The following is a 23,621-nucleotide window of genomic DNA, read 5'->3' as shown; positions in this document are numbered from 1 at the left end:
CTGCCTGGTTTGGGAACTGCACCGTCTCGGATCGCAAGACCCTTCAGCGGATAGTGAGGACAGCTGAGAAGATCATCGGAGTCTCCCTCCCCTCTATCACGGACATTTACACCGCACGCTGCATCCGCAAAGCTAACAGCATTGTGGCTGACCCCACACACCCCTCACACACACTCTTCACCCTCCTGCCATCTGGAAAGAGGTACCGGAGCATTCGGGCCCTCACAACCAGACTGTGTAACAGTTTCTTTCCTCAAGCCATTAGGCTCCTCAACACCCGGGACTGAACTGTTCTACACTCTCTCTCACACACACACTCTCTCTCTCTCTCTCTCTCTCTCTCTCTCTCTCTCACACACACACACACACACACACACACACACACACACACACACACACACACACACACACACACACACACTCTCTCACTCAGGACTGAACTGTATATTAACTCTCTGTCTCTCTCACACACAGATACACACACTCTCTCTTGACCGTGTGAACACACGCACACACAATTTATATTGTTCATTACTTACTGCACTCCCTCTACCTGTCATCCGCTGCTATAGTTATATTTATGTTTATTCTATTTGCACTACCTCAACCGCTGCTGTGTATTTTTGCACAATACTTTTTTTTATTTTTACATCATTTCACTTTATCTATTTTATTTCACTTACATTCCATTACACATGTTCTTTTCTTTCTTTTCGGCGCCAAGTGTCCTGTGTTCTTTTGTGTTGTATTTATTGTATTTTGCACTGGTCTTGTCTATGCTCTGTTTGCACCTAGCTGCACACTGTGCACTTTACGTGGCTAAGACAATCTTCTGTCCTAGCTCTGTGGTGTTGTTTTGTGCTGAACTTGTTGTTGTATGTTTATGTAGCACCAGGTCCTGGAGAAACGTTGTTTCATTTCACTATGTACTGCATCAGCTATATGTGGTTGAAATGACAAAGCTTCTTGAATTTATTATTTATTTATTTTTATTTATTTTCAGACTTCAGCTTGTACACGCCCCTGTACTAGATGACATCCAAGCATTAGACACCTCCTAGACGATCATCTGTTTCTTTTTCTTGGGTGAATGGGTGGTAATTTGACGCTGCTTGTCGGCTTCTGCGCTACAAACATCTGCTGTCCTTGTATCTTCTCCAGGGCAAAGGTTTGTCCTTTTATCTTCTGGGCAAAGGTTTGTCCTTGTCTCTTCTCTAGGGCAAAGGTTTGTCCTTTTATCTTCTGGGCAAAGGTTTGTCCTTGTCTCTTCTCTAGGGCAAAGGTTTGTCCTCGTCTCTTCTCTAGGAGAACCCTCGGGTGTGCTGGGGGCTGAGGCTGGATCACAGGCCTGTACTGTGGCTTGGGTGCTTCAAACCAGATGAATATATTTTAGACATGTCCAGAAAGCTTTACCTCACTTTAGATAATTTCAAAAATTAATTAATATATTTTTAATATAACTAACTCATGCTGAATGTCCACAGGAATTTCCTCCAAAGCTACTTTCTACAGTGATAAAAAGTGTAGTGTTACTTACTGAAATCACACTGAATATTCTTCTCTCTGCAGGCATTCATTAAACGCCTGTACTTCATCCTCTCATCATCAAGCCGCTCAGACAGAAAGTCATACTCCTACACACATGCAAAAACATGTCCAAGTGTACCTACATCTATACATTTTTACTAAGTCTAAGCTTTCTCTTGTTCTACTGACAAATCACTGACAAATCATTTTGAAGAACTTTACACTTAAATCAGCTAAAAATGTTGATAAGAAATCCTCCTTACTGTCTCTGTCCTGTTGATCCTATTTTTCTCAGCCTGCATCTTTCTAGTGTGCGTTTCCTTCTGAGTTTTCTGGGTCCTTTTGATGAAGTCCATCTGTCTGTGGTGATCTCTTAAGGCCTCGTCTGCTGGGCTGATCTTGCAGTTGATATTGTAGTGAACCTGTTGCAGTTATTACACTCAGTCAGGTATAAGCATACTAGGCTGTGTATTCTGTGTGTGTGTGTGGGTCAGTGCATATATATGAGCATCTTACATCTGCTTCATGGCAATAGCGCCTGTGAAGCTCAACGAACTTCTCCTTCAGCGTCTTTGGGTCTTCTTGGATGAATGGTAAGCAGTTGCGGACATCACCCCTCCACCTTTCCAGCAGGATATTGTTACTCTTGAGCTGTGGGAAGACAGACATTACAGTCTTATGGTACCACTGGTAAAACTAATGATTATTATCTCCAGCAATACAAGCAACAACTACACGTTAAATCCTTGCATCTTAAGGAATTATAAATCAAAAATGATTTTGTGGTGAAACAAACCCTCTGCCTCTGGATCTCTACGTGTTTGGCCTTAGCTTTGACCTTCCGCTTCAGGTCAGAAAGGATCTTCTTGTACTTCTTGTCGTCCGCTGCCATTTCAGCAGCAATCTAAAATGACAGCCTCCTCTGATTAGCTTGTAGTAATAGTTTGTTGCATTGTTCTCTTGTTGTCAGTCATTTGTTGCATAGAATTTGACAGTGTCATACTTTTAAACTCCTCACCTTCGAGAACATGTCTTTATCCTCCTCTAATTTATTCTTAAGTTGGTTGATTTCAATCATTTGACTGCTGCCCTGCATCTCACCATCAGCTACTTCACCCTCCAGTTCCACCCTGATCAATTCTGCCTGGATCTCTTCTATGCGCAGCTCCAGGTCTCTAATTATTTTCTTGAGCTCTTCAGCGGAGCTCACCTGCAGGGACAGAACAGACTCTCTTCTTATTTATTGCACAAAGTCAGTCTATCTTCATTTATTAATGGCTGATTTATTCAACTTTTTTTTTTTTTTTATATCAAAGACCTTTAGCAATGAAATGCTAACAGTTATGGATGTGACCAAATAGCTGCATATTGTATGTACTATCAAGTTACCCAGAATAGAGAATATCAGCAAGTTCTAGCTTATACAGTGGAGTATTAAACCCCAGCACACTGAGTTGTATAGATATCTTGCTCTAAATTTATACCACACACAATCATGTACTATACAGTATGTTTTGTGGCATAATTCTCTGTTTATGTTGCAGTAAAGTGCAAAAAAAGAATGCCAAAAAAAAAAAAACACCACTGGGAGTGTTAGCATGAACTTCACCTTTTCAGAGAAGATCTGGCTTTGCCTCTCCTTCTCCTTTGTCAGACACCTGAAATTATGACCTGCTTCAAAGAGTTGGTCCTTCATGTTCATTATTTCCTCCTTCATATGAGAGATCTGGGTGCGCTGATCTTTTTCCAAGCTTTTAGTGGCCCAGTATGCTTCCTGTGTGGGTGTGTTGAATCACATCATGGTTAACTGTGGTGGTGTTAACAGATTTTAAAACATATCTTTTACATTTCTATGCAAGGCAAGAAAAATACCACTTTGTGGTTCATTGTTTACTTTTTCCCCCATGAGTTGTATTTCTTGCTCCATCATCTGCCTAAGCTCCCTCTCCTTCTGGATATCTTCTATATAGTCTTTACTGAGCTCCATGGCCTCATATAAAGCGTCTTCCAGAAACCTTTGCTGTTCCTCCTTAAAGGTCTTAATCTTCTGCTCCAACTCTGCCTCTAGCTGTATAGAGAAGACAAACACATTATAGTAAAAATTTGAAACATACTAATCATAAGGCTGGACTGAAATGGATCGCAATTCCACACATATTGGACTTTATAAACCGAGCTGGTCCACGCATGCAACTAGTATATCGGTATGGAACAGTAGGAGTTTATTATACTAATAGTTACTGTACCTCAGCTTAGTGTAAGCACCCTACCTAGTGCATTATGTGTCAAATTGGGCATTAAAAGGTTAATACCAGGAAAAGAAGTAAGAATACTAGGGAAAGGAACAAGAGGGGCTGGATCTCAAAAATTCAGCACTGACACATGCAGCACAAAATAAGTCAAGGGCTAAGCTAACTAGATACAGATAAGAAATAATGAGCCTGTAGTTTGGACCAGAGGCAGCTCAAGGACAAATGAGGAAGACAGGAGCACACGTCCCAACAGTGAGAGTTTGAGCAGTTTGGCTCTCTCACCTCCTGCACCTTGACTTCATAGGCCTGTGTGTCCTCCTCCAGGATACAGCGGTGGTTCTCCTCAGCTTTCTGCAGCTTGTACTCAAAACTCTCCTTCATCAGTTTCATTTTCTGCTTGAACTCTTTGGACCTCTCAAATTCCACACGGGGCCCCTCATCGAGAAAGAATTCTGGGAACAAAATTGGACATGCATTTTAAATGGGATACTAAAGGTGAAGTCTAGAAAATTCAACAAAAATCCAGGCTCATAAACACTGAGGCAAGCAGATTTTATAATATTTTTTATATTAAATTGTTCTAAAGCAGCCAAGCTCCCAAGTGACTCTCAAAACCCAAACGTTCTGTAAAGGCACAATGTTGACATATAGAGGGTGTATTTACTTTGGTCGTTCATCTCCTTGACAAAATTCTCCTTCAGCTTGGTCAGCTCCTTCATGTAAGAGATCTTTTCAGCGTCCTTCACAGCACCCAGTTTCTATCGTGAGATACATAACCGTGTTTACTGAATTATTCATTAACATGGATCATAACCTTGTGCTCATTGTTCATCTGATATACAATAATGAATACAATACAATAAAATCAGAGCCAAATCGATTTAATCAGTCTGACCTGGATTTTCTCTTTCAGAGATGTGATCTTCTCCTGGAAAGGCAGCAAAACTGTGTGCATTTTCTCACTGAAGTCTATTTCCATCATGGTCATTGCGATCTCCTGCTCCACCTCCAGCCGCTCAAGATGTAACATGAGCTTATTTATCATCTCATCCTGGATGATGACAAAAGTTTAACACAGAAAAAGAATGAATGGACATAAAGTCAAAGTTTTAGGAAGATAAATGTTTAATCCTGCTGTTAAACTGTATCACTATAAGGTACAAAGGCAACGTACAAGTATCTGTTAAGGCACCTGTTCTAATATATTGTGGTTTCTATAGTAAGGACTACTCTAAGTGAAACAGCATTCCTTCACTTGGAAGGATCATATAGCTTATGGCTTGGTCATATTTACCTGTTTATCCAGGAATTCCTTTTCACATAAGACCACGCCAGTGTAGTCTAATTCTTTGACCTTCTCAATGGTCTGTCCATTCTGGTCAATAATCGACCAGACGAAAAGGCAGCCGTCCTTAGAGGCAGTCAGCAGGTACTGATCACCAGGTGTGACGACCATCTACACAAACAATGAAGAAAAAATATTGAATTGGATGGAAAATTTCATTCAAGCACCAAGAACAGATATAACCATCATTAGCTGAATAAATCACTCAGTGTTCTTCCTTGGCCGTTATTTTCTGGTATCAGGATGCTTATTTGGTCAGTGTCTCCTACAATTTCTATCATCATTATCGACAGTATACACATCAAACTATTTCAGTTTTCATTATCATGGCATATCATCATTCCTAAGACACACACGTACTTTGGTGATGGGACCAGAATGGGCCTGATATTCTTTCCAGGTCTTCTCTTTATCAAAAGGGTAATCGATGACCCTGACAGTACCAGCTGAGGTGCCAATGAAGACTGTTCTGCCCGAACGAGTCATGGAGACAGCCGTGTATTCCCCACCATCTGAGGCCATTTCATATAGGACCTAAATGCAAACAAAAACACAAGCAAATCAAGTGAATTTTATTATTCTGTCCATACACATATAGAGGGAGAAACACGGCTTCAGGATCACAGTGTGAAAACCATGATAAGAGCATGGTGATAAAAAATCCTGCTATGGGATAGTGTCCACTGTTAAAGGTGCTATATAACTAAAATAAAATTTTATTTTAGATATAGAGTTTACACAGAGTTTCTATGTTTTGCAGTTGAACTGCTGTGATTGTAATTTTATCTAAACAATCATATGATATGTTTTTTTTGGACTTGCCCCTTCATCACTGATCTCCTGAAGATGGCTGCGGCCTACGGCGAGGACGCTCCCGGTGTTAGGCGAGAATGCCACATCTGCGAAGCAAGACGCTGTCTCGTTCCTAATCACCGCATTGCCGGTCAGAACGTCCCACACAAATACAGTGCCGTCCATCCCACATGACACCAAGCGACGGTCATCGTCGCTCCACTTCAAAGACTGCACCTGAAGGGTCAGAACAGGGAATTGAGGTCACTGATATTTATTAACAGTCTTCATTATGGTTCAGTGATTAAAAAAAATATTAAATCTGTGATCAAAATGTTTATGAAACACTATTTATACTGACTTGCTGATGATGACCGCTCAGGTCCAGTTTTTTCTGTGTTCTGATGTCATAAACGTGGATCATTTTTCCAATGATGGCGGCGAACTTGTTACCATTGTGGTTGAACACACACTGTAGACACACACATGCTTTATTTGACTCACTACTTCTACACACAGTTTCTGGAAAAACACACAGATTTCAAATATAAAAAAAACATTATAACACTAAGGTCAGGTCAGTTAGAACCCACCTCGGTGCAGTTGCTTATGGGGAACGTCTGGGCAGTGTGCAGGTCGTCATAATAAATTTTCATGAGGTGGACTTCTGTGGAGAAGCCCACCAGGACGAAAAGGCCGTTCGGGTGAATCGAGACGCTGAGCGGCTCTTCCTCAAACTGCTTGAACTGCACCAGAGACCTGCAGAAAAAGTCCATACAGTCAGAAATCTTTCACACAGTAAATAAGCCCTATGGATATTTTGATAGCCGCATCTGATGACGATCAGTATTCTGATTGATTGAGTATCAAGTACTGATTGAGTATTGAGGAGTACCAAACATTTTTACTAACAAACATGATTTTTTCTCCTACTTTTTATGGTAGTTCCAGATGTGTATGGTGCGGTCATTGGAGCAGGTGGCCATGAGGGGTTTCGTCGCACATACGGACAGACCTGTGATGCTCCCCGAGTGAAAAGACTGAGACAGGTGCATGAACTGGGTCTTCTTATTCTGAAAAAGGAAGCAATGGAGAAGCAGAAGTCAGTAAATTTTTTAGTGAAAGGCTTTCCTTATTACTGTACATTACTGTTTGTTGCTGTGTTACCTTAATAAGCTCCTCTGAATTGAGGCTGATGTGGTAGAGCTGGCCTTGGTCTGTGCTAATGGCCAGCGCCTCCTCTGATGGACTAATGCACATCGAGGTAATCGCCTGAAGTGGCTTGTTGCTGCATGGGTCCACAGGAATCTGCAGAACAGAGGAAAACAGCTCTTAGTGCTTATACCCACTGGTGCTCAGCCTCACAACGGGTACAGAGTGTCAGAATAACATCCTGTAGAACTGTACTTTAGAGCATACACCACATGCTTTAACACTACTAGTATATCAGATATTGTGATTATACAAGTTCATCTCTATACCCCTCTCTGCTCGTTTTAGAGCTGAGTTGAAATAACCATTTGAATCACACAAAATGAATTATGGCTAAGGTTTAGGCAAGTCCTAAAGATGGCTGCTGTTTCAAATCCCAGCATTGCCAGAGAGCCACTGGTGGGATCTTGAGCAAGACCCTTACCCATAAACTTTCACATTTACCTCACCTGTGAGTTGTGTAGCATAAAAGCTTCTGCAGAATGTTAAATATCAATTACTCACTCTTAATGTCACTGTCTTCCTGTAGTTGTCTTTATCCGGGATCTTCTCATACAGGCTAACTACTCCCAGCCCATCTGAACAGATGAAGCCGTCAGAGTAGGGCAAGATGGCAGTGATAGCTGTCTGTGGTATAGCTGTCGGAGATGAAGATGAATCCGTTTGTCTGTCAAGGGAGAGAATGTAGATCATCATGATTTGGTAAAAATACAATAAAAATGATACCGTATTTTATTATAAGCTGTAGGATGATACAAGCGTTACAAAGATAAAAACAGATCTTCAGAACAAGGAAAAGGTGTTGGAGAGGATCTTTGCATCTCTCTCTCCCTCTGTGCTGTTACCTCTCACATGCTTTCCCCATCCTTTGCAGGCGTTTGGATTTCAAAATTAGCAGTTGCCCTGCCTCAGTTCCTGCAATAATGGAGTCGCTAGACATCCACGTGTGGCACAGGATGTTCATCTTCTCCACCTTATATGAGTCCGCCATTTTCAGGGCGCCCCTCCTGAATTCATAGATCCTGAAAACTCCCTTTCCGGTGACGCAAACCTGTTTCATATCCTGGGGGTTAAAGCTGACCTGGGATTGAGAAAAGAGAACACTCAGTGTTGAGGTTTGACCAGATGATATAGCAGATTCATGACCATGATCTAAGCCTTTTCCTTTCCTGTATGCACCAGCAATTGGATCAATGAAACGTCTCATTTTTATTTTCTGCCAGTTGTATCCATGTTTTTAATGGAAAAGCATCTTTGGTATTACAAAGTTCACTTGTCTTCACTCACAACTGCAAGACCTTCAAAATTTCTACCTGAATGATATCGCCTGGTGTCTTGATCTGCACAGACGCGATGAGCTCCTTTTTCTTCCACTGCCAGCAGTAGAGGGTCCATGAGGGTCCCCCAGCCTGGCCTAGCAGGTACTCCGAGTCAGCCGAAAATGCCATGCAGACAAACTCCTGCACGCCATAGTCGCTGCCCTTCAGAACTTTTTTCTTGGAGTGTTTCTTGTCCTTCAGGTCAAGGATGGTAATGGAGGCCCATTTACCACACTCCGACACGGCCAGGTAGCGCCGATCAGGGCTAAAAGCCAGGGCCCGCAAGCTCTTGCTTTTCGCTGCACCTGTGGAGTAACATTTGATTAGGAGGACTGAATGATTTTAATTAAAACAGATTCAAAGACTACTTCAACTACAAATAAGGATGATTTAAGACCTAACAGAGTCATTACAGTAAAATGGTAATTTGTTCCCTAACTGAAATGCATTTCCTTTTGATTTTGTACAAAGTCTATGCAACAGTTAGACCCCAAACGTACATAACTGTATGTTTGAGGGTAAATTTACACTGTACTTTAGGGAAGAGGTATGTCTCTTTGTGGTACCAGTTTTTCTGTCAGTGCTTAGGTTGTTTTTAAAAAGGTACAACAGGAAGTGAAGCTCTCAGCAGACTTACTGTAAAGAAACTCTTGGTGTTGCTGAGGGATGTTGTAACTGACACAATGGTTTCCACCTGGAAAAATCAGAGTTTCCTCATCCTGAAACAGCAGGTTGTTTCTTACGCCTTTGCTCACACCTAAAACGTGGCAAGGCTTAATGCCTTGTAAGCTTCTTTTAGAAGTCATTTTATTTTTTGTGAAATTGCTCTGAAATGAGAAAAACATGGCATTCATTAGTTGAAAATGATACTGCACTGGTTCCACATGGCATTGTGAAGGTAAACAGTGAATAGCTTATGAAACACAGTGTATAGCTTATGAAAAGGTTATAACTAAAAGTAGTTGACGATTCTTTATTCAGAAATGTTGGGAATCGAGGAATCAAACGATGAGCCGATTCCATACAATACGATTCATTTGTGCTCCTAAGGGGTTCATTTTCATACACTGATTTCACAAAGATGACACAAAGCCTTACAGATTTAAAATAAAACCCCAGAAAACAAACTTATTACTCCTTGTGTAATGAAAAAAAAAACCCCGAAATGTCCTGTAAGGAAATCCGTCTAAACACAGCAGGGGACAGAGCGCGCGCTACGGCGACAGAAAAGCACATAACTTCACATAAACACGGTTTAAAAAAATACACAAAGCAATTCAGTTTTCTCAGACATAAGAGATTAATCAGATGAGACAATCCGCTAGGTTTGGATTACACTAAATATTTAGCCCCGTCGGAAAAAAACGGCGAGTTTTATAGCGGTCTGTATTGCTAACTTAGCGCTCTGTGACTTAGCAAGCGGTCACGTTAATTATCAGTTAATTATTAACGTCGATGTAAAAGATGTTCGGTTTGGAAAAACTTACCTCAATATCGCAAGAAGCCATCTTGGTAGCTCGCTTGTTTGCGCTCTTGATCATCAATGAGACTCTTCGGTTCAGAGTTGCTATGGATATGCTCAGTTCTTTTACGCAATAAAGAGGTTACGTCATCAGCAGCCGCCATTTCTTTAAGCTTTTTATTTTAACTTACGTATGAATTTTGTTCAAATAAAAATGCCTCACACTACGTGCTCATTTTTGCACAACTTTTGTCACAGCCTCTATCACTGAAACAGATGAAGTAACGTGATGCCGTCTGCCATTCAATTATAATTTTCACTTGTCAAATGTGACCAATTTGCATGGGAGCCGAAAGAGTCGGTTCGGAACCAAAACATTGTTTAGAGTAGACGGGGAGTGTCGAATTGATTTCATCCAAACAATTAAGTAAAAAAAAAAAGTGATTTTGTCATTTATAAAGAAGATTAAATAACACTGTGTAACGCTCTGACCCAGATAACTCGTTACTTCCAGGAAAAATGAAAGCTCGAAGGCGAAGAGTCTGTAATCCACACGTTTAATGGCAGGTGCACAGGCAAACTCGCTCCTCTCATACATGAGGGTTCAACTCTTTCTTGCGTTACAAATAATAAAAATAAAGGACAAAATTATAACAAAAGCGCACAGCAAACTTATCATCCATCGTGGCTCGCATTACACCATTACAAAATTCTCCTACCTAATCGTCACTTAGTGTACTGTATGTTACGAGTGATCAGTCTCTTAAAGGGCACACCGCACAATACTGTGATGCATGTGAGTTCAAGTTGACTCTATTTTCTCCACTTTCCTTAAACAAACATGTTTATTGTCCACATTTCCAGTGATTTTGTGCAGAAACAATGTGACTAACAATGGCTTCTGTTGATTAGAATAATTCAGGCTGTATTGATATCAGTTGGACAACTGATACTTTACTAGCATTAGCCCAATTTTTGGGCCCTATGCAAAGCCCCTTTACCCCATCATCTCATGATCCATGCTATTTATCACTTTTTAAAGAAAAAAAAAATATATAAATGTATACACACTTTACTCACTGATACAGTAATTGTTGTCAAATCAGTGATGTAAAATTGAAAAGAACATTATTAAAAATTCTAATACCATGTATAGCATTAATTTTTTTTTTTTTTTTTGCATTGCATGCATGTTAATTCAGCACAGAAATAATTTGTGTATAAATTGAGCTATACCAAGATAGGTAATGTCGGTCCTGGAAGGCCACTGTCCTACAGAGTTTAGCTCCAACCTTAATCAAGCACATCTGAACAAGCTAATCAAGGTCTTCAGGAATACTAAGGCTATAGACAGGTATGTTTTGTTTTGTTTTTTCTTCTTCGTCTTAGGGTTGAAGCTAAAATCTACAGGACAGCGGCTCTCCAGGATTGACTTTACCTACCCCTGTGACTTTGTACTCTAAATCAGGGGTGTCCAATGTTATCCAGAAAGGGCCGGTGTGGGGGCAGGTTTCATTCCAACCAAGCAGAAGCTGTACCTGATTCCAACTAGTGATGTGTCGTTCACGAACGATTCGTTCATTTTGAACGAATCTTTCCCATGACTCGAGAACATCGAGTCGTCTCGGGGAGTGACTCGTTCATTTTGTGTTGACTGCGCGTGCGCAACATCGCATAAGCTCAGTAAACAGAAAAGATTAGTTCATTTTTCGAGTCTTCGGGTTTGTACCGTGGCATGACCGCTTTATTGGATACAGAAATGAGTTCATTCTCAAACATCCTTACAGTTTTTTTTACTCTTACTGTTACGTGATGCATTATAGCTTTTTATTTCCTACAGACTATAAATGTGTGAATATCTGTCATTATGCTTCTTTTCCATAACACTAAATGTTTTAATAAAGAGTTGGTTAATGCTTTAAACTTCATTAGGGAAAATCTTTCTTTCTTTCTTTCTTTCTTTCTTTCTTTCTTTCTTTCTTTCTTTCTTTCTTTCTTTCTTTCTTTCTTTCTTATCTACTTACTTTTTATTTTATTTTATTTATTAACTTACTGTTTGTTTATTTATTCTTTGTATTATTTATCTGAATAAACATCAGCTAACCCTGCAGTGTAGAAAATAGAAATGTATAAATTCATGCATAAATCTGAGTGTTGTTTTTTTTAATCCATATGCAGTTATTTAATAATATAGAATCTGACCTAAACATAACCTTAATGTATGAAACTAATATTAATTATTCACATTAATAGTGTTATTTGCTTTTCTGTTATGCCCCTGTGTCATTTATGAGTTTATGAGTTATCAGTATTATACCAGCAAATGCACAATTGGTGGCAAAATAAACAACAATAGGTACTTTGTGTTTGCAGGTTTAGTTTATTTTAATAAGTAGTATTTGTTTACAGATAAAGACAGAACAGGCAAATTAGCATTTCCAAGTAAAATGTGGATTTTTTATTTTTTTTTTAAAAAACCCTCACACACCACACATATCCTCAAGAAATATTAAGCAATAATAAAGGAGACTGACAATTATTATTTTTCAGAAAATGTTTATTGCACAAATATTTTGATGATTTTATGATATCTTATAGTTTTATAATTTAATACCTTATAAAGTCAATAATACTAATGTAATATTGTATTTGTCATAAGATACTGAGACGGGAAGCAGTCACATTACAAGAACGAACAACGTGAATCCAAAGACTTGTTATGTAAACTAATCTTTTCTGTGTCCGGCTCAGACTGCATTGCCTTAGCATACGGGGCTGTCAGGTGATGAATGAATGACTTGAACCCGGAGACTCGAAAGGTGAACTCATCTTTTCTGTTTCCGGCTCAGACTGCATTGCCTTAGCATACGGGGCTGTCAGGTGATGAAACCCTCCAAGGATAGGATTTGTGAAGAAAGAATTTCACTGTGCAGTAATGTATATGTGACAAATAAAGACAACTTAACATTACTGTCCACCCTGTTATTATGGGGTAACTGCCCTTTCAAGAAACCGAATGATGAACCCTGTGACGTCCCAAACCCCACTTTATCTTTCTTCAGTGAAGCTTTACATATACAAATACAGTACATACCTTAGTAACTTTCTTGATTATATAATTAATTCCTAAAATAATTCTTTATATTGTTTAAGGCTTTCTGTTTGTTCTGGTTTTGATTTGATGTCCCTATTATTTTCTAGTCCACCTTTTAAAAACTTTGTAAACCCTGTCATGATGTTGGCCACCCTGTCATCCTCATCTATTATTAATTTTTGTTTTTTTAACAAGTTAGCAAAACCATCCTAAAGGCAATTTATGGTGATTTTGACCCAATTTTGATTTGTAAAAGTCAAAAATACACTCTGCTTGTTGAAACATCACAATATCTTGTTTTGCTTTGACTTTTAAAACATCACATATTAAATGACAATTACAGACCAGCATCACAAAGCATGAAAGATACATTCATGAAGAATACAGATCCTGAACAGTATGAAGCTATGTGTTATTGCATTTAATTACATTCAAATGTAGTAATAATATTAATAATAATGTGAACGTCCAGTGTTGTCAGATTTTCAGTTTTGTCCCCTACATCAAAATTGTCTTGTCCTTAATCCTCTCAGGTGGTATAGCTGCCCATTCTTCTTGTCAAAATGCTTCCAGTTCCTGTAAATTTTTTTGGTTGCCTTGCACAAACTACATGTTTAAGATCTCCCCAATGTGGCTCAATGATATTGAGGTCAGGAGAAAATGGCCACTCAAGAATCTTCACCTTTTTTTTTGCTGTAGCTATTTGAGGGTCAACTTGGCCTTGTGCTTTGGATCATTGTCATGTTGGAACATCCGAGAGCGTCCCATGTGCAGCTTTTCTGCTGTAGAATGCAAATTGTCTGCCAGTATTTTCTGATAACATGCTGCATTCATCATGCCATCAATTTTGTCTAACTTCCCTTTGCCCCTGGAGCTCACACAGACCCATAACTGAAGAGATCCACCAGCATGCTTTACAGTGGGGATGGTGTACTTTTCACCATAGGCCTTGTTGACTCCGCTCCAAACATAGTGTTTATAGTTGTGATTATAAAGTACAGTTTTGGTTTCATCACTCCAAATGACTGCTCCAGAGGCTTGTCTAGGTGCTGTCTGGCGTACTGAAAGCAGGCCTTTTTGTGGCATGGGTGCAGTAATGGCCTTCCCCTGGCAACTCGACCATGCTGGTCATTTGTGTTCAGGTGTCTCCTTATTCTGCTCCTTGAAACAACACCACCACTTTTTTCCCCCAGAGAAGCCCATATTTGTCTCGAGGTTGTGTCTTTATAACATGGCCAAACATTCAAGGATATGTAAACTTTTGATCAGGGTTGTTTGAGTGATTTCAGTTATCATTAGGTTTTAAAAAGGGTTCAGACAACTATGTGATAATTAATGACCACTACTTTAAATAAGAAAAAAATCTTTGGCATTATCAGTCATATTTTCCAAATAAATGGCAATGTTTTACAGTTTCTATCAGGGTGTGCAAACTTTTGAGAACAACTATATATCAGGTTAAGAAATGAATGCTCTAGAAGGGGGGCAGTACGGTGTCTTAGTGGTTAGCAGTGTTGCCTCACAGCAAGAAGGTCCTGAGTTTGAGTCCCGGGTTCGAACAGACACGGGCCTTTCTGTGTGGAGTTTGCATGTTCTCCAGTACATGTTTTTGCAAGTCCAGAAACATGTACATCAGGTTGATTTGTAATTCTAAATCGCCCATAGGAGTGAGTGTGAGTGTGTGTGGTTGTCTGTCTATGTGTGGCCCTGTGATGGACTGGCGACCTGTCCAGGGTGTACCCCTGCCTTTCGCCCTATGTGTGCTGGGATAGGTTCCAGCAGACCCCCGTGACCCTAATTAGGGATAAGCGGGTGTAGACAATGGATGGATGGATGCTCTAGAAGGCTTTTGTGTAAATAGTCTGCTGTAGAAGTTCTTGTTTGTGACTTTCTAAGTTGAGTAACTTAGTAAACTTGAGTAAAAATAAACACAGAAGGAATTGTTGAATCTGCCTGGACTGAATGTGTTTTTCTAAAGAGCATATAAACCTACAACAGCTACACTATATTGCCAAAAGTTTTGGGACACCCCTCCAAATCATTGAATTCAGGTGTTTGTTTTTCAGGGGTTGGGCTCGGCCCATTAGTTCCAGTGAAAGGAACTCTTAATGCTTCAGCTTCATACCAAGACATTTTGGACAATTTCATGCTCCCAACTTTGTGGGAACAATTTGGGGATGACCCCTTCCTGTTCCAACATGACTGTACACCAGTGTGGAGAAGATCTATCAGAATGTACAGAGTGGAACAGAAGTGTTAGTGAGACATGAGAGTCCTAGTGGTGCAGTGTAGAGTTCAGTAGATTTATGGTTGTGAGGAAAAACTGGCCCTGAACCTGCTGGTTCTGGTGTGGATGGTCCTGTATCTCTTCCTGGATGGAAGGAGGTTGAACTGATTGTGACTCGGGTGGGAGGAGACCTTGATGATTTTGTGTGCTCTGCTCAGACATCTACTGTGGTGAAGAGACTCAATGACAGGTAGTTGGGTGCTGATGATGCGTTGGTCGGTTTTCACCACCCTTTGCAGTGATTTCCTTTCACACACTGTGGAGCTGCCATACCACACTGTGATAGAGTTCATCAAGATGCTGTCAATGATGCAGCGGTAAAAACTGGTCAGGATCTTGGGGGATAGGTGAAGGTTTTTCAGTCTTCACAGGAAGTAAGAGTTTTGTTCTGACGCAAAGACAGATCCTTAGAGATGTAGTAGCCCAGGAACTTAAAGCTGGAGACATGATCTACTTCAGACCCGTTGATCTAGACAGGGGAGTGTCTGCTGCTGTTATGTCTTTTTAGCATTGAGGGTAAGGTTGTTTGTTGAACTCCATGCTGACAGGCTTTGGATCTCCTCTCTGTAGGCTGATTTATCATTGTTGCTGATCTGACTAACCACTGTGGTATCATCTGCATACTTGATAAAGATGTTGGAGTCATGCAGCAGAACACAGTCATGTGTGAACAGGGAGTAGAGCAGTGTGCTCAGCATGCAGTGTGTACATTTACTTTTACATCAATTTCTACATTTTCTTTTACATACATTTCTACATTTTCTTTTACATCAATTTCTACATTTTCTTTTACATAAATTTCTACATTTACTTTTACATAAATGTGTACATTTATATTTCACCGATTCTATGAACATTTACCTCTGTAAATGTCTGACTGTGTTTTGGTATCTGAAAACTGGTCAAATCAGGCTGGATTTTTCAGCAGGGTAGCTGTTATAATGTCAACTCTAACTGAAAATACCTTTAAAAGTACAATAAAAGTGACTATAAACTGATAGAAGTATGTGTGTGTGTAATTCTTTATTCTAATGAATATAAAATACTGCATAGAAACAGAAACTAATTATAACCAACTTTTTTCTGTTCAGAGAATTATAGTTCCAGTTAAAGGTTAATTTCAAAGTTTGTTAAAAGAGAAGATAATACTATTTTTTATTTAGGTTTTTTTTTTTAATTATTTTTTTATTTGGCAATTTATTTCTTTTCAGTTTAACTAGTTTAACTTCACTTTTTCCCCAAAAGTGAGCTAAATGATAATTTATTGTCCTGGGCTAATATTACAGCTCCAATAAATGCATGTTGATGTTTTTCTCCTAGTATTGTGTATTTATCTTACACTGAATGCATCTTCTGCACAGAAGTTTCTGATATTTCAAACAAAATGTATAATGTATAATGAAGCGGTAATTACGCACAAATTTCACAATGGAGTGAACACAGAGTGAGGACTGAGTGAGGAGGAAGTGAGGAGTGGGAAATGTTCAACCTGGTGAGGAGCTGAAGTGGAGTCTCCCGAAAAACCCAATATAGATGCTGCAGATGAATATTTCTCAAACTTGACTTGAACATCATTTTATTACCAGTTATAAACTTCCTCTGAGGAAAAAAGTAAAGTAATGCAACATAAACATCACTTAGTAAATTGCCCTGTTTCCTTCAACAGAATGATATTTATAGAGGACTTTTAACATTTTACATCGTCACATATAGCTTTAAAACTTAATCCAAATTCCGAGCATGATATGTGAAGGAAAATATTATTATTATTATTATTAACCTGTTCATTAATTAGAGACAGTAAAGGCCTTTTTTCTTCTTTCTGCAGAAATCTGGATGTACACTATATTGCCAAAAGTATTCGCTCACCCATCCAAATATTCAGAATCAGGTGTTCCAATCACTTCCATGGCCACAGGTGTATAAAATCAAGCACCTAGGCATGCAGACTGTTTTTACAAACATTTGTGAAAGAATGGGTCGCTCTCAGGAGCTCAGTGAATTCCAGCGTGGAACTGTGATAGGATGCCACCTGTGCAACAAATCCAGTCGTGAAATTTCCTCGCTCCTAAATATTCCACAGTCAACTGTCAGCTGTATTATAAGAACGTGGAAGTGTTTGGGAATGACAGCAACTCAGCCACGAAGTGGTAGGCCACGTAAACTGACGGAACGGGGTCAGCGGATGCTGAGGCGCATAGTGCGAAGAGGTCGCCAACTTTCTGCAGAGTCAATCGCTACAGACCTCCAAACTTCATGTGGCCTTCAGATTAGCTCAAGAACAGTGCGCAGAGAGCTTCATGGAATGGGTTTCCATGGCCGAGCAGCTGCATCCAAGCCATACATCACCAAGTGCAATGCAAAGCGTCGGATGCAGTGGTGTAAAGCACGCCGCCACTGGACTCTACAGCAGTGGAGACGCGTTCTCTGGAGTGACGAATCACGCTTCTCCATCTGGCAATCTGATGGACGAGTCTGGGTTTGGCGGTTGCCAGGAGAACGGTACTTGTCTGACTGCATTGTGCCAAGTGTAAAGTTTGGTGGAGGGGGGATTATGGTGTTGGGTTGTTTTTCAGGAGCTGGGCTTGGCCCCTTAGTTCCAGTGAAAGGAACTCTGAACGCTTCAGCATACCAAGACATTTTGGACAATTCCATGCTCCCAACTTTGTGGGAACAGTTTGGAGCTGGCCCCTTCCTCTTCCAACATGACTGTGCACCAGTGAACAAAGCAAGGTCCATAAAGACATGGATGACAGAGTCTGGTGTGGATGAACTTGACTGGCCTGCACAGAGTTCTGACCTCAACCCGATAGAACACCTTTGGGATGAATTAGAGCGGAGACTGAGAGCCAGGCCTTCTCGTCCAACATCAGTGTGTGACCTCACAAATGCGCTTCTGGAAGAATGGTCAAAAATTCCCATAAACACACTCCTAAACCTTGTGGACAGCCTTCCCAGAAGAGTTGAAGCTGTTATAGCTGCAAAGGGTGGACCGACGTCATATTGAACCCTATGGATTAGGAATGGGATGTCACTTAAGTTCATATGCGAGTCAAGGCAGGTGAGCGAATACTTTTGGCAATATAGTGTATATCAGAATCAGAATCAGAAAAAGTTTTATTGCCAGGTACAGCAAAGGGTCAGCAAGGAGCACTTTACAGTACTAGGAATTTGTCTTATGATGATATTATGATAATATTATTAATTTTATACTAACATAATATACATCATACTGTTTTTCTTTTCCTGAAGTATATATACATTTTTTGGTTGACTCTGTGTATATAAATTGTGAACATTAAGCCATGTTTTAAAAAAAACTCCTCACCATAGCAACAACATTCACAATATCACAAATTCCTTCACAGTTTCACATCAGCCATGTCTTGCTATTATTCTGAATGATTTTCAACCAAATCACATGAAAGAAAGAGACAAAACATTAGATTTCTAAAAGTGACACACTTCCTGCTGCCAGTTGGTGGCGCTATGACTGAGACTCACAGTAGTCATGTCCATGTGATCAGCTTTCTTCTCTTAACATAAAGTTGAAGTTTGATGTAAATCACTCAATATACACCAAAGTTATTAGCCACTTCCTGTTTCCTTTTATTCACCATCAGTTTAAGGGCTCCTCATGGCTGAACCGTTTGAGATATCAGGAATCCCTTCTCAATTTTAGATCCTCAATGTCTTCAGATCATATTGGACCCTGTTTGGTCAAAATCATATAAATCCCCTAGGAAGAGTATATCAAATTCCATTGGGGGCGTTTTTCAAACATCCCAAAATAACTGACTTCCTGTTAAGCAGATCCCATGACAGGTGGATGAACGTCATTAAGCTCAGTGAGATCTAAATGTATACCGGGTCTCATGCATATACGTGAAAGTGAATATGAGCTGTGCAGCTATATTTCTGACACAGTTCCAGGGGGCGCTGTGACAGCCCTGTGCCACGCCCAGGGACCAGCCACACTGGACTTTCTCATAAACATTTGCACTTTATATGTGAAATATTATATATTATATATATATTATATGAGAAGATTCATTTTCTCCTATTATGTTCTCATGTAAATCGTCGCCATAGTAACACGATTCAAGGTATCAAAAATTCCCTCACAGTTTCACATCAGCCCTGTCCTGACATTATTCTGACTGATTTTGAACCAAATCAGGTGAAAGTAAGGGACAAAATATTAGAGATTTCAAAAGGTGACACACTTCCTGCTGCCAGTTGGTGGCGCTATGACAGAGACTCACAGTTGTCATATCTCTGTGATCAGCTTTCTATGCTTGACATAATCCTAAGGTTTCATGTACATCACTTAATGTACACAGAAGTTATTAGCCAGGTGATTCTCACGAAACCATTGAAACACCACGGCATTAATGATTTAAATATAAAATGTGTAATTTAGTAATATAAAAAAATCAGAATAAAGACAGTACTGTCCTCTACCTTGCACAATGTGGAATTTCAACATGAGAATGAATTATTTTTCTATTTTACTGCATTTTCTGCTGAAATTCTCATTACCGCAACGTATCCGGCTGTGTCTGAATGTGTGTTTTAAATAAATTAACATAAAAAAATGTAGAAAAAAATAAATGGATATTCTACTAGATTATTCTAGATGACAGAATTTTTTTTACTGCATATTGATGTATAATAATTATGAAAAAAAATAGGAAAATGATGTGTCCATGCCTGATGTTCTCATCCTCCACAACACTTTTTGAGGACTGTTTAAACACACATACAGAATGGAAATAGAGTTTGATTATGAGTGATGGAGCACATGGGACAGTTACTTCAAGATGGTGACCAGGTAAGATCATCCTTTATATCTCTCCAGGTAAATGTTAAATATTCTACTGTCAGAATGTTAACACGACTGTTTGATTCTCATTACCCAAACAGGAAGTTTTCTACATTTCGAAAATTTTTAGATTTACAATTTTTTTATGAAAATGTACTTTATTAAGGTCTAATTATATGCATTAAGAAAAAATTAGTAAAGCCATCATGGCTTCTCTATTGTTAGCAAAACATCCTGAGGCACCTCATCCTCCGCAACACCATTCTCATACACCGCAACCATTTAAGGCCAGTTGTGGTAAAGAGAACTTTAAATATCTCTTAGGAATTTAATATTAATTTCAAATTTCCTAAATGTTGATATTTTGCTTTATGATTTGTTTCATTGTAGACAATCAGCAAGTGTGAAAAAAAGCTTTAGCAAAGGTCAGGGTGACAAAGTTCAGGGAAAAATTCTACAGAAACCCAGAACTGCTGGAGGAGTACAGAAGAGGGAGAGAGAGAGGTTAGGTTTGGAGATGTTACAGCAGGGGTAATTAGCAATAAACACCCTACAGTGTTAGGAAATGTACATGAGAGTATACACACACACACACACACACACAGAGTAAGCATCAAGTCTATACTATATGATGATGTACACATAAAATATTTTTTCCGCATGTTATGAGACTAATTTAATGTAATGCTTTCTTTCCGCTTCCAGGAATCAAAAACAAAAACAAACTGGAAAAATAAAGAAAACTGAAGCGCTGACTAAGAAGCAAAGAAAAGACAGTGGTCAGTTATTTTTTTAGTGCCATGGTAAAATGCTTCATGTTTTTTAGGTAAACGTTGAAATGTTTATTCCTGTTTTAATGTTTTTCTTAATTTTTTTTTATTTTTGTTTTTTGTATTTTTGAAGCACTGGACAATAAAACTGTTTTGAACTTGAATGCATGATTGTGGAAATATTATCTGTTTCTTTCTGCATTATCTCAGACTAGTACACAAGTCTCAGTATAAATCTCAGACTAGTATAGTTATTATCATTACCGAAATAATTAACCTCTTTACCGAAACCTATACATCATTACAGAAACTCATGTTTATTAGATGTTAATTTAATGAATAGAAATATAGTACTTTGATTTTAAATGCATGTGCAGAATCTTAAAATGATGTTCTCTCAGGTTTGTCACATCATTTTGAAAAAATGTCAGGTTTCTTCAAAATATAAAGAAAAAATGGTTGTAAATTGTGGACGGTGGTGCGGTAACGAGAGAAATCAGTCAAAATTTTAAAAACTGTTAAATTAAAATGAAATATTATTTCAGAACTTGAAGTAACTGTGCATGACTATTAATCATCCATTTTTAAAACTGTGAAAATGTATTTGCTTTTCTATCAGTGTTAATGTTTTCACAGTGTTGCGGTAATGAGATTTATTTAGGACTTATTTTGGAAATTATGTTCAAAAAGGTGTTACATGGTAAATAAAAGTTTTTAAATTAATGTTCACAAAAACTCCAGACTTTGTTCTTAATGTCTGAAAAAAAAGTTAATTTAAGCTTTTTCAAAATTTTCATGTTTGAAATTTTTAAAACCAAGATTTTGTGAGAATCACCCATATAGCAGATTCTGGCATATGTATGTATGTGTTACAGTTACTAATTTCAGCTAAGAGTATTGTTCTGCATTCAATTTTAATCCATAGAAAAATTGCTGATGAATAATCTTGATAATTATATTTTAAGTGTATTTGATATTTTTATATCTGATGTGTAACATTGTTATATCAGGTTAAAAAACAAATGCTCTAGAAAAGCTTTTGCCATCATGCTGTTGTGTAAGAAGACTGCTATAGAAGTTCTTCTTTCTGTCTTTTAAAGACTTTGGGTAAAAATAAAAGAAGGAGGATTATTGAACTGGACTGGATTGAATGTGGATTTCTAATCTAGCTTTTGTGTAATTTACATAATGTCCTTATAGTCTGTTACAGGTGTTAATAAAGAACACATTATTGATAATAAAATGTAAAGGATGGATACTGTGTGTGTGTGTGTGTGTGTGTGTGCATTATTAAAGTCACACATTGATGTATGACATACTATTTGCAATAAATATCACTGTCATATGGACATTTCTCCCTGAAACCTACTCGTGTTTTCTCTGGTTCCCCAGCGATCATTAGACCATAGTAACATACTCAACTACTACAGTCTGGACTTGTTATGTAGTGTTTTGGACACTAGAGGTCCTCATTTCCCCCTGATGTGTTTCCCCTCTGTCTGTTAAAGGTGTCATTGCTGTCACCTGTGTCTCATTTCCCCTGTGTGTATTTAAGTTGTTGTGTTTCTTAATTTAGTTGCCTGGTGATTGGTCGTGTTAAGGTCAGACTTTTGGGCCTATTATAAGTGCTGCTGCTGCTGCTGCTGCTGCTGCTGCTGCTGCTGCTGCTGCTGCTGTTACCTTGTTGCTGATTTCACCCCCATTTTTGTGATTTTTTTACCTTTTCCTTAGAAGGTCTGTTTCTGTTGGATTGCTTCTTTGGATTTATTGAATGACTTTGTGGTTAAGCTGCATTTTGTTTTTGTCTTTTGCACTGTGGAGTTATTTCTGACTCTCACACCGCAGACTGAAGTTTGATTCCTGCCCCTGAGCACTATTTCAGTCTTTGAAACTTAACTAGGGTATTTAGCAGGTTAGTGCACAGAGGTAAAAATGTATGTTTTTTGAATAGTGCATCAAACTAATCAAAATGAATCTAGTTCAATGCACTTAACACATTTAAAAAAGTGTTTTAAATAGAAAGCATAATTAACCAATTATACCATGTATGTATTACACTATTTATAGATGCTTTTTAACACAGAAGTCATAGAGAATATTAATAGAAATGTTCATATTTGTCACTAGAGACTATTCCCTGTCTGACCAGCAGAGGACCAGCATCTCACATCTTCATTTTATTTACTTCCTTCTGTAATCCACTGATTTCCTGTACACAGCTGTCTTGTTTCTCCTGATAGTTTCCTCTTTATAAGTGTGTTTATCATTGATTGCTTAGATTTTTTTTTCTTCTTGATAACCATTTCTCTGTTACACTAAAGAAATAATTAATAAAAAATGCATCTGAAACATCACTTAGTAAATTATCCTGTTTAATTCAACAGAATGTTTTCTAAAATGAATGAAAATAATTTTGTGTACATTAGACATTAATGTCTTTCTTCTTTCTGCAGGAATCTGGATGTAGATTTAGATCATTAATGAGTAATTATCTGTAGATCAGCTGTAGTAGAGCCTTTGAGGCACAAGATGTCACCACTTAGTCTCCAAGCCTTAGCACTGTAATAAAAGAATAAATAAATAATGAAATAAAATCACCTTTAAAAACATTTTAAACTCTATTAACTCATGTAAATAAGTAGAATTAAACTCCTATGATGAATCTTACTTTTTATAATCACATGTGATCAGCCTCTAAGTGCTCCTCAGCTCACACGTGGTAAATGTGTCTTTATC

The 23,621-nt window shown here is 38.5% G+C and overlaps 1 protein-coding gene across 1 annotated transcript; it reads right to left on the bottom strand.

The window, feature by feature from the left end:
• Positions 1–773: 773 nt before the first annotated feature.
• LOC131353905 (cilia- and flagella-associated protein 57-like) lies at positions 774–9,265 on the bottom strand. Its single transcript, XM_058390988.1, has 23 exons — positions 9,085–9,265; positions 8,442–8,752; positions 7,974–8,209; positions 7,633–7,795; positions 7,084–7,224; positions 6,850–6,989; positions 6,510–6,675; positions 6,278–6,388; positions 5,947–6,153; positions 5,485–5,658; positions 5,060–5,235; positions 4,923–4,929; positions 4,675–4,830; positions 4,444–4,537; positions 4,062–4,231; positions 3,422–3,595; positions 3,137–3,301; positions 2,546–2,737; positions 2,324–2,431; positions 2,044–2,178; positions 1,791–1,949; positions 1,538–1,634; positions 774–1,367 (listed from the first exon to the last, which is right to left on the bottom strand). The coding sequence occupies exons 1-23, from the start codon at positions 9,251–9,253 to the stop codon at positions 1,066–1,068; spliced, it is 3,753 nt and encodes a 1,250-aa protein (XP_058246971.1). The 5' UTR covers positions 9,254–9,265; the 3' UTR covers positions 774–1,065.
• Between the last annotated feature and the right edge of the window lie 14,356 nt (positions 9,266–23,621).

Source organism: Hemibagrus wyckioides, linkage group LG06 (genome assembly GCF_019097595.1).
Source record: "Hemibagrus wyckioides isolate EC202008001 linkage group LG06, SWU_Hwy_1.0, whole genome shotgun sequence".
In the NCBI taxonomy this organism is placed as follows: domain Eukaryota; kingdom Metazoa; phylum Chordata; class Actinopteri; order Siluriformes; family Bagridae; genus Hemibagrus; species Hemibagrus wyckioides.
The sequence above is the reverse complement of the archived record's forward strand: the minus strand, read 5'-3'. Positions and strand labels throughout refer to the sequence as shown.